Raw genomic sequence first — 12,236 nt, 5'->3', positions numbered from 1 at the left:
GTAGTACTACTCAAGAACAAAATACTTCTCCTTCTCCTTTGGCATTTATTAGCTATTTTTATTTATTGATATGCTAAATTCTTTAGGCCCCGTTTGATTTAGAGTAATAGCATAGGAAATTTAGACTCCCTTTGATTCAAAGTAATTTTATAGGACTTAATTTCTATAGAAATTTTTCCTACAAAGCCCTTTAAATCAAAGGAATGAACCCTATGAAATCCTCTGAAATCCCGTTGGAATGCATTTCCTATACAAGTTTTGGAGAAAATTTAACAAGAGGTTCAACCTCATGGAAAAAATCCTTTGAGTCTATATCTCTCCTCAAATTCCTGTGTTTTTCCTGTAGTCCAATCAAACGGTCATTCCTACGTTTTTCCTGTGTTTTGCAATCATCTGTTTTACACCTACATTCCTGTCAGAATCCTATGTTTTTCCTATTCCTTCATTTTTTCATTCCTGTGATTCAAAGGAGCCCTTAGAGGATTTTAATCCTATGAAAAAAATTTCTATGAGAGTCTTTGAAACAAAGGATTATATTCTACACTTTCCTTTAAAATTCCTATAGATTGGGCAATCCTATAGGGATTTTGGAGGAAAATAAACATGAGGTCCTACCTCATGTTTCTTCTTCCCATAACTCTAGGTCCCTCTCAAATTTCTGTGTTTTTCCTGTGGTCCATTCCTATGTTTTTTCTGTATTTTGCAATCCTCTGTTTTACAGATATATTCCTATCAGAATTCTATGATTTTACTATTCCTCTGTTTTTTCATTCATGTGATTCAAGAGGGCCCTTAGTGTTGTATAGTCTTATTCGGACGGACAACTAACAATTTTTCTTTCACATTAGAGAGGGAATAGACATCATGTAATGTCATTCTTTCACCTTTTCTTACTTTGTTTTTTTCACCCTTTCTTCTCGCCACAAGCCTATTTAGGCCATATTAGCTATAAGTGCTATGCTATATGCTATAGTAACTAATATGTGATGCTGATGGATTAATTAGGCTCAAAAGATTTATCTCGCAGTTTTTTTGCGGTATCTATAATTTGGTTTTTCATTTGTGTCTAAAAATCTCTTTCAATATCTAGTCAAACGTCAGATGTGACATTTGTTCCAAAAAGTTTTGAAATCTAAACACACCCTAACTTAATACCATAAATCTAATTATATTCTCTGTTTGGATTTGTTTATGTCAAATCTAATGCCAGTCTTTAGTGCTACCCCTGTCATAAAAAGACTTTATTTTTTATTTCTATGTGTAGCGTTTGCTTAGTTATCTTATTTGAAAAACTTAGAAAATTAGTCACACGCTAATCAGTTATTATCATCTAATAATAATAATAATAATAATAAATTTAAATAGGATAAATAATCACACATTATCAAAAACTAAAAAAAAAGAACTTAGTTTTAGGAGGGAGGGAGTACCGTAAGACTGAGGTAGTACTAATTTGCTACTCTCTCATTCCATTTATATAGGTTGTTTGCAGTTTAGATAATGGTCTTGCTTATTACTATCTCTGTTTTATATTTAAGTCTTTCTAGGCTTACCTAAATTCATTCGCTGATAAATGTATATAGCTTATACATGTGTCTAAATTTATTGGCATTTATATGAATCTAGAAAAGACTTACGTTACGAAACCATACCGGTGTTGGCAACGATCGATAGTGGTTTTCAACTCTTACATATAGCCTATAACACAATACCCGCGCCGTCCACGCGCCGCCGATGCCGCCATGACGCCAACCGCCGTCGTCCGCGCGCGCGCCGGAGTGCTACGCGCCACGCCGCCCACTGTCGTCCGTGTGCCGCCGCCCACTGCCGCCGCCATCCCCTTTCTGCCGTCGTCTCCCCCCGAGACGACCAGTGTTCTGTCGACCTAAGCCGACGGTTTCTGCTCCTCTTTGGGATCAGAAACCGGCCTAGTCCAGACGCCGTTCGTATGTACTCCATTGACATTCGCAAGCCTGCGAGTTGGAGAACCGTGGGGAACGGCGCGGAAGGTGGCGCGAAGACCGGGACACCGGGCAGCGGCTTCTCCGACGTGGCGGTGCGACGAGGATGGAACTTCCATCGGTGGCTCCCCCGTGCGCGCAGCAACCGTGCCGCGTTGGCCGAAGCCAGGAGGCGGCGATGGCGGTGTCGGGGAAGGGAGGTTGACGACGAACGGAGTTGGCGGCGACTCCATCTCTATTGAGATGAAGCATTCTTGGGCAGCGGGAGACACCCATGCTATCCATCCATGGTGAGGACAGTATCGAATCCCTTCTATTTGGATGTGGCATGGTGTCTCCGTGGTTGGCGGGGCAGTGGTCGGCGGGACTGTCGGTGGAGCAACATGGCGACGCCGGCGATCATGGCGGATCCTCCTTCTACGATGAAGAAGATGACGGAGATGATGAATTCGCTGATGGCGAGGGAGATCCAGGACGGCGGCGTCTGTTGGCATTGTACCTTATGTTTCTTCTTCTCTTCCTCTTTGGGTTTCTTGTTGTGATGGATGGGGAAGAGCATGCTGATAACGTGTTAAATTGAGAAATTACGGAAGATGAAGAGGAATGGGTCGATCTTCTCATTCATCGTCAATCCATTATATATTGGGGGATACGGTGTGAACAAATAGGTACGACATTTAGGAAACGTCGTAGTCATTCCAGAGAGAAACTATTGAAGAAATATACACGTGAAGCATGCTTCTCCTTTGTATCTAGATGGATTAGATCTATCCCTTGGATGGATGAGATCACTCCAAATATTTCATAACATTCTGAATCACGTGGGCTCTTGTCCAGAAATATTGAAAATCTTAATTACACTTAGTGAGAGACAAATAATATAGGATTTGATGAGCTCTAATTAAATTAGGGTCTACCTAAATGAAAAATATATATATTAGAATCAGTCAAAATTTTCTACCCTCTACGTACAATAACTCTGATTAAATAGTTCTAAAATGATAGTCAACACATATTGGGCTAACCAATCCAATTACAAACCAACAACGAGCTAACAGATCCAATTACAATTTTCTTTTATAATGCAAATTTCTAATAAAATTTATGTAATTACATATCTGCTGACGCTGAAAATGACAATCAACAGTCACACATGTAGCTCTGGTAATCAATCTTAGACCACTCTAGTGCAGGACCTAATTCTTAAAAATGTTGGACGTGCCAGTCAGTTTGATCATGTAACTGACAAGATATAACATGGAAAAACAGTTAACCCCGAAACCGCTATAAGCTGGATAGCCGATACCGTCACAGGACCCTAGCCGATGAACTAGACGATCGGCTTCACAAGAATTTCATGATGGTGAGTGTAAATATGCTCAATCGGTTGAACCAGAAGCAGGATAAGCGCCAAACAGACTAACCAACCGATTAATCTTAAAATATCGGACCCAACCGAGATAATCTTAAGATTAATCAGCAATCGGACCAACTTAATACTTATCGCGCATAAAATTGACAGCTGATAGAAGACTAAGTGCGGAATTAAACATAAACCGAAATGCCATACTAGTTACTAACATAAAACAATAATAATCAACAGCATACATACTCATACCAGATCTAGAAAATCGAACCTAATCGAGACAATACAAATCTAAATATAACCATGCATGAGATCAACTAATCATTGTAGCGTGTGAGTAACAAGATAGCAAGCCGACGTAATCTATCAATTCACTTATTAACCCCAGCCGATCGAACAAAGTTCTATAAGCATATGGTATCAAACATACATAGATCAGACCTAACCGAGACAATATGCAATCTAATATGATAAGACCATAGAACTATGAAGATCGGTGGATTTAACCTGCAAATTAATAGATTACTTAAGATAATATTGATTAGAACTCCAGCGATAAACCTTCACGAGCATTCGATGTACTCTAATAACCCAAACCCATCCAACCAGATTAATCGGACCGAACCGAGACAGAATCAAGTCAACTAGAATCATGCTAGCAGATTAAACAGAAGAACTTGCAAGGATTTGATCAAGAACTACTACTACTTCAAGCTAAAACAGATTAAAGCAATAATAGAACTCAGCCCGTCGATCAACCAGACAGTAGATCGGATCTAACCGAGACAGTCCTGTTCTAGTTGATCGATGGGTTTTGACAAACAAGAACTTACATTTCGAAGCTGACAAACCTCGCGCCGAGAACTTAAGCAAGTTGAAGATTTTGGAAGTGATGCGCCAAGTTTGATTGATCTGAAGATGATTTACAATGACCCCGAACACACATATTTATATTCCCGGATGCTAACTAATCTACCCGGATAAGAACCCGTTACTAACTAACTTATAGTGTTTGAACTTTAATTAAATATAAAAATCCTAAACAAACTCTAAAATAAAGCTTAATTAATTAACACGGACTTACAACTAACACCGAATCTATCCCTAAATCGGACTTCAATTCTTGTCCGATTCGGACTAGGGATCTAATTCGGACTCCATCGGCTGTATCCATGCCTCATCCAACTTACTGGCTCTAGCCGATTCGTCCTTTCTTATCCGATTCGGTCTTTAGTCGTGTTTCAATCCATAACGCTAATTTTCAAAAATCTGCGTTAAGAATATCATGTGAATTATTTCAACTAATAGTGACCTAACAGATCCAATTACAATTTACTTGTATAATAATTACATAAATAAAATTGTTATAAATTTCTAATAATTTATATAATTACATATTATATGAATTATTTCTTATATGTTGATCAATTCTACTACGAATAACCCAAAATGGGTATATATGTGGGCTGCCAAGCCCAAAACAAAATTCATTTCGAAGTGTGTCCAAAGGTCGCAGATTTGACCGAAACATAGTCAAAAATATATGGCATAACATTTAGCGAATCTGAGATAAAATTTAGTGTTACATCCTTCCGCTAAACAACCCAATTGCCTACGATTTTCTTGGTGGAAGACAAGTAATATAGAGGGTGTTTGGTTGTCTGTATAGGACTTGGCTCGCACCAGTGGACCAGAGAGATATATGTTTGGTTGCATGCATGCAAATAAGAGCCTGCACCCACGGGTGCAAATATGGGCTCACAGTAGGGATGGCAACGGGGAATTCCCCGTCGGGGGTTACACAACCAGACCCGTCCCCGCGGAGGAGAATTTTCCCCGTCCCCGTTCCCGTGAAATGCAACGGGGCAACATCTTTCCCCATCACCATACCCGTGCGGGGAATTTTTCCCCGTGGAGCCTCCATCCCCGTGAACAAGACAGCAACCCATCAACAGGATAGCAATTCCAGCTATAGAAGTTCACCCCATCAACAAGACAGCAACAAAAGAATTAATTATACATGAACGCAATTCCCAGTTTGCATGATCACTCATTAACTCATCAAAAAGACAGCAACACAACCAGACATGATCAAAGAGAGAGAAAAACCTTTTTTTGCCTAATTTTTTTCAGCTTGTGTGTCAAGATGGGGTGGATGGATGGTTTTGATGCGCGCGGCGGTCGCTCAGCACGGCTCCTGGATAGGGCAGGGGCTGACCCTAGCGCCGCCGGCGGTGACCATCCTGGGTGCCTTCTTGGCGTACTGCGCGCGCCTCCACTTGTCGATGCCCCACGCCACGACCTCGCCCTTCTTCCTGCCGCCAAAACCTAGGTATACCTTGCTCTCCTGCTCCCCTTCTCCCAGAAAAGCAGCGACAAAGAAGTCGTCGTCATCAGGGAGGAGGAGCCCCTCGTGGCCGGTGGCGTCGGCGACTCTGCGTGCTGGGGCCGGCGGCGTCGGTGTCCAGGCCTCCAAGGGGCGGCGGCGGCTACTGAGTGGAACTGGAGAGCGGGAGAGTCAGAGACTGGATGAGCTAGGGTTTTATTTTTTCTTATATACTTAGCCTGAATTTTATGGGCCATATGGGCCAGGCCATGTGCGCATACATATTTCCGGGTCTCCACGGGTAGCGGGTTCGGGGGATGGTTAACCATACCCGAACCCGTCAGACCCGACAGGGACTCTTTTGCTTCCATTTAATCCTCCATAGAGATAAAATTTATAATAGGAGTATTCCCCGCGGGGAGACGGGTAACGGGCCCCATTGCCATTCCTAGCTCACAGGCAGGCTTGAGGAGGAACGCCCAACTTGAGCTTCGCTCCTCAGCCAGGCCCATCTCGTGCAGGCGGTCGTCGTCGGGGCGTCGCTCCTTGGCCGTCGTCGCCTCATCATCGTCGCGGCCGTCGCTCCTCAGTCGTCTCGTCGCGGCCGTCGTCGCCTCGTCGTCGTCGCCCCGTTGTCTCCGATGTCGTCTTCGCTGGATCCACTGCCGCCGCGCCGCCCGCCGCCGCCCGTCACTGGATCCGCGCCGCACACCGTCGCTCGTCGCCGGATCCGTGGGCACGACGCCGCCCGTGGCCGGATCCGCGCCGCACGCCGCCGCCCGTCGCTGGATCGGCGCTGAGCACGCCGCCGTAGCGCTCCAAGCTGTCATGGTGGTGGATGTGGTGCCTGACGCGTCGAGGTTCTGCGCGTCGCCGCGGACGCAGGCCACACGGCCGCCTGTCCGCGCGGCGGCGACGGCGAGCGCGACGGCCGTGGCCGGGGACGCGTCGGCCGAGGCGACGAGGAGGAGGCACGCCTGGCTGCCGGCGGCCAGCGCGGCGAAGTACTCCATGCTCCTGGGCTCCATTACCACGCTGCTGCTGTATGAATGATAAAAATATTAATTAATATATGTGCTATTTTTTTTACCACGCTGCTGCTGTATAAATGATAAAAAAAGTTAATTAATATATGTGCTATTTTTACTATTTGTTGCATTTTTTAATAATTTTCACCCATAAACTATAAAAACATCCATAAACTATAAAAAACATATAACCAACCAAACAACATCTCAAGATATATAGGCTTGACATATACACCAACCAAACAACTTTCTTTGCACCTATATATCCAAACCAAAGTCAATCTAAATGGCTCATACGGGCCATACTAAATTAATACAAGCAACCAACAGACCCACAGTGAGTGATCGTCCGCCAGGCTGAACCACCAACCGAACTGTCTGGACTTTTTTTTTAAAAAAGAAAAATGATACCGCAGCCATAGCGTTCGCCCTCACAACCGGCTGCCGGCCGCCTGCGGCCCTCACGTCCTCGAGCACACCACCTGCGTCACGCCCCAGACGCAAACTCCCGTAGATTCCTCTCCGACGACCCGCCGACGGCGACCGCCTCCTCTGCGCGCTCCCTCCAGCGCTCGGCCTGTGCCCGCACACCGCCCGTCGTCGTCGCGGCGTCTCCTTCCGCCATGACCAGCTGCACGCACCGCTGCAGCTCGCCGCGATCGACCACGCGGTCGCCGTCCAGCCGCGCGCGCACACCGGCGCCCATGCACACCTCGACCAGCCACGCCACCGTCGGCTGGTCCGTCCACTGCGGCACGGCCACCATCGGCACGCCGCGGGCGATGCTCTCCAGCGCCGAGTTCCACCCGCAGTGCGTCACGAAGCAGCCCACCGCCGGGTGAGACAGCACCTTCATCTGGTCGCACCACTTCACCACCATCCCTTGTGCGTTCCCTTCGCCGCCGCTCTCGCTGGCGGCGGCCAGGGCAGCGGCGCCGTCCAAGGTCGCCCCACCTTCGCCGGCGACATTGCGCGCCACCCACAGGTACGGCCGGCCGGTGGCCTCGAGACCGCACCTCATCTCCTCCTCCTGCCGCTTGCTCATCGACGCCAGGGTCCCGAACGAGACGTACACCACGGAGCGCGCAGGCTTCGTGTCCAGCCAATCCATGCAGGTGTTCGCGTCGTCTAGCCGGAATATGTCCATGTTGCACGCCGACGCTTCGTCGTCCGGCACCACCGGCCCGACAGCGATGACCTCTAGCTGCGGGACGGCGCGGAGCGCGTCGTGCTCCAGCGCGTCGAACGTGTTGACGAGCACCTTGGGCTTGAGCTCGTCGAAATCCGCGAACAAGTCGCGCAGCATGTCGAGTAGTAGGTAGTACTGGTTCTGCGGCGAGGTGATGGACACGGCGGAAGGGAGATCGTCCGACCTGAGCGGTGGCATGCCCGGCAGGTGGACGACGGCGTCGCGGCTGGGATCGTTCACGCAGGAGGCGAGGGCCTCGTCGTGGCCGTGGAAGTAGTGGTAGTACACGGCGAACACCGCCGCCGGCTGGATCCAGTAGATCGCCGCGGGGATCCCCAGCGCGCGCGCGACCTCGGGGACCCAGACCACGAGGAACGTGTACACCAAGCACGTCACGGGCCGCCCCCGCGCCGCGAGGCCGGCGACGACGGCGGACAGCGTCTCGGTCCCCGCGGCGCGGGAGAGCGCCTTGTAGCTCCCCATCCCGTGCACCGCCGGCTTGAACCCGTCGTCGTAGCCGTCCGAGTGCGGGATGTGCGCCACGCCGGCGTCGTCGACGGCCTCCTCGTCCGGGGACGCCAGGGACGGGAACAGGAGGCGGTGCGCGGAGACGGTGGTGGAGAAGGTGACGCGCGCGGCGGGCGCCGACGCCATCAGTCGCGCGGCGAGGCGGCGCGCCGGGTTGATGTGGCCCTGTATCCCGCTCGCCACGAAGAGGAAGTGCGGCGCCGGAGGAGGAGGAGGAGAGTTCTCCATTGCCATTGGGATTACGATCAGAGGATGCAGGGAGGAGTAGCTCAGGGCCTCAAGTTAATTAGCTCAAGGACCACCTGAATTTAAATTGTTCGGGCTGATAATAACTCCAAATCTTTAGGTCTAATTTTTTTTTCCAAAAACATCACATCGAATTTTTGGACACCTAAATAAAGCATTAAACAAATATGAACCAAAAAACTAATTACACAATTATGGAAGAAATATTGAGACGAATCTTTTGAGCCTAATTAGCTCATCACTAGCCATAAGTGCTATAGTAATCAACATATGCTAATGACGGATTAATTAGACTCAAAAGATTCGTCTTGCGGTTTCTAGGCTAACCGTGAAATTCGTTTTTTTATTCGTGTCCGAAAACCCCTTCCGATATCCGGTCAAACATTTGACGTGACACTTTTCCCAAAAATTTTCTCAATCTAAACACCACCTTAGCCAACAGAACATGGAAAAGCATGAACTTGGAACATTCTAACAAGATTCGTCTTTCATGGTGTACATGTGTTTATATATTACTCCAACCATTTTATAATGTAAGACTTTCTGGCCTGGCCTGGATTCATAGAATGCTAATGAATCTAGACATATATATAAATTATGTATATTCATCAATTGATGAATTTAGACAATGCTAAAAAATCTTACGATATGAAACGGAGGTTATACTCTCTTCCTCTCAAAACAAGATTACTCTTACATTTTCTTGTTTGATCTAAAGTAAGATTTTTTAGCACTCACGGTATGGAAGTTAAAATACATTGGAATAAAATAGTGAGAGATAGAATACATTGTGATATGATAAATTGATGGTTTTTTTAGTTTAATTTCTTAATATACTCCACTTTATATCATGGTGCAAAACCAGACCGAACCGACAGAATCGGAGAAAACTTGAACCAACAAACTTGGCGGCTCGGTTCTTCTCAAATAATGTCCCTACAAAAGTACCAGTAAAAAACGGTGAATCATACGATTTTTTAGTGAACCAGTGGCAGGTTCTTTGAATCAAACTTTTTTAATTTATCCTTTAGCATATATCGTTATGAATTCAGGATATTACCCCATATTATTTTTTTATGTTGTGGCCATAAATACAATTTAATAAATAAAAAACCGTGGTTCGCCCGATGTCCACGGTGTATTAAATACAAATCAAATACAATGTTAACAAATAAAAAACCGTGGTTCGCTGGATGACCAAATGGTTCGATCGGTGAAATGACGAGCAGAGCGGGTTGGATCGGGATCCCTCTATCGTCGACTGCCTGGTGCAGTCATCGCTTTCTTGTGAGCCTGAGGGAGCTAGGCCCACATGTCAGCGACGAGTTTCTATGCAGCCGACTGTAGAGGATCCAGTTCTAAGCAGGTTGATCACCGGTCCCGTTTTTTACTGTGCTTTATATTCTCAACTATCACAAGTATTTTTATTTTTCTTAATTTATCTGAAGAATGGTATAATTGACGTCTGAAGTAGTACCGATTATAATTTCTTTCGAGTTTTTGTTGCTGCCAAGTCGCCGTTAAACACTGCTCGGCTGTCAGATTTTTGGCCAAATGGGTCCTCCATCATCAATACTCCTGCAGTCCTACAATGATGGAGCGACACAAACCGGTGCCGAGTTGGTCCCACTCCCGTCCTTTTGAATTGTTTCGGTGTGCAACAGTCGTTATCACTCAGCACATTGGCGTGATAAGAACAGGAGGCAATACTAGCAAGAAACATAGAGCAATCGGCAGCCACAATTCACCGTGTACATTGACTGTATTCTTTTCCCTGGTGGTTTTTACGCACACATTTTTCAAAGTAATAAACGGTATATTTTAAAAATATATATAAAAAATTATCATCATATATTTCTGAAATAATGTTTCATCTTGGAGCGTAGCCTAATACTGTGCGCAAGTGCTCAAGATCATTCTGGTCAATGTCAAGTTGTGAAACCTGTGATGGTAGACGGCGTCACATTATATGTCGTTCTCATCGAGGCGGTGTAAATGGTATAAAACAATATAGAAAAGATACCATTTTCTTACCATTCGCGCTTCTAAATTTTGTTTTTTCTATTGCAATTAAATTTATAAATATAGACAATTCCTGTTATTTCCATAAAAGATAATATATAATAACACTATTTTCATTACCAAATTATGGAATACGTTCATTTGAGGCCTCTTGATTTAACAAAAAATTTAATTTCAGTCCCTGAACCACAGTACCAGATACATCAGGTCTCAACTGTCAAAACTAGTGTAAAATAAGTTCCAAGATGGTTTGGACGTCGGTTTTAGCTGTCATAGCACCTATGTGGTTGGTTTGACTCAGGCTTCATCCTACATGGCAATGAAAGCAAAATTAAAAAAAATGTGTTTTCTGTGAGGATACCCTCCCATAGATCGACTTCCCTAGTCTTTGGCAAATTCGCATGGACAACGAAGAGAGATGGTGACGTGGAGTAAGTACAATCCACTGATATATGAGTCTCACCATTTTTTAATTTATTATTTCACTGCCACGTGGGCCAACATATTTTGTTTTATTTTTTTATTATTATATTTTTCTTCATGTGTCACATCAATGCCATGTCACGATGAGTACCGCGTCAAATTAGCTATGTAGGCATCACGTAAAGCGAAACCACTGTCCATACTATTTTAGGATTTAAGTTTATACTGGTTTTAAAAGTTTTGAGACCCGTTGTATTTGGTATTTTGGTTATAGGACGAAAATCGGATTTGTCGATAAAATAAAAACCACAGATGAACTTATTGTCAAATTATTGAGCGGTAGACCTTGTCCTATCCATCTGGATTATCGATGGTGTCGTGCTCGTAATCCCAGGGACATCCTCCGTGAAATGGATTGGATGAAATAGGCTGCCAAATCCTTTGGGCCCATGAGACAATTTTCTCTTTCGTTTGTATATTTTCCGTTCTTTCAAACTTTGCGGTTAGTTTTTATTTAAAAAAAAATATGCATTAGGTTCTATAACCATCATGTCATAGTAGTTATATGTAATTTTTCAATTTTCTCAATTCAAACTTGAGTTGGGAAATTCCCTTAAAATATTAAGCAAAAACAATTCTCGGTCGTATTGGGAAGCTCAGTTTTCACCAAAAAAAAAAAAATTGGTCGGTTTTTAACGCGAAGGAAAAACCCTGGTCGTGCCTCCTCACCCTATTAAACCTGATATAGGAGACGGCCATGAGCCATGAGGAGACTTCATGTAGCGTATGATCTGATCTCATTTGAATCAGATCTCTGTCGATGGCTACAAGAAAACTAAGAGACATTTTGATTTAAAACCCTACCAAAATTTTTCATAAGCACCATCAAATTTGGTAGGATAGAATTGACAGACACTTGGTTTAGTGCCAATTTCAGCTAAAAAGTACACTGTGACAGCAAGTTGTTCTCAAAGAAAAAGAAAAGACACGAAGTACATCATCTTTTCATTTATTCGTTTATGATTGTGCTTATAAACCAAAGTATAAAATTTTAATGTTAAATTTAGAATTGATTTTGGCGTTTTTATCATATTTTATTTTTCAGAAAGACTAAGCAACGAATCCTGTCTGGACGAGAGGAGATATA

The 12,236-nt window shown here is 44.8% G+C and overlaps 1 protein-coding gene across 1 annotated transcript; it reads right to left on the bottom strand.

The window, feature by feature from the left end:
• Positions 1-6,832: 6,832 nt before the first annotated feature.
• On the bottom strand, positions 6,833-8,670 carry LOC102707976 (cyanidin 3-O-rutinoside 5-O-glucosyltransferase-like). The gene has a single exon (XM_040525120.1). It carries the CDS (start codon positions 8,630-8,632, stop codon positions 7,169-7,171), a length of 1,464 nt encoding a protein of 487 aa, XP_040381054.1. The 5' UTR covers positions 8,633-8,670; the 3' UTR covers positions 6,833-7,168.
• Between the last annotated feature and the right edge of the window lie 3,566 nt (positions 8,671-12,236).

The sequence above is a fragment of the Oryza brachyantha genome, chromosome 6, assembly GCF_000231095.2.
Source record: "Oryza brachyantha chromosome 6, ObraRS2, whole genome shotgun sequence".
NCBI lineage: Eukaryota > Viridiplantae > Streptophyta > Magnoliopsida > Poales > Poaceae > Oryza > Oryza brachyantha.
This window is presented reverse-complemented; position numbering and strand designations above follow the sequence as displayed.

What these genes read in the sequence shown, in the direction of transcription:
- LOC102707976 (XM_040525120.1), bottom strand. Translation starts at nt 8,632, where the DNA reads ATGGCAATGGAGAACTCTCCTCCTCCTCCTCCGGCGCCGCACTTCCTC.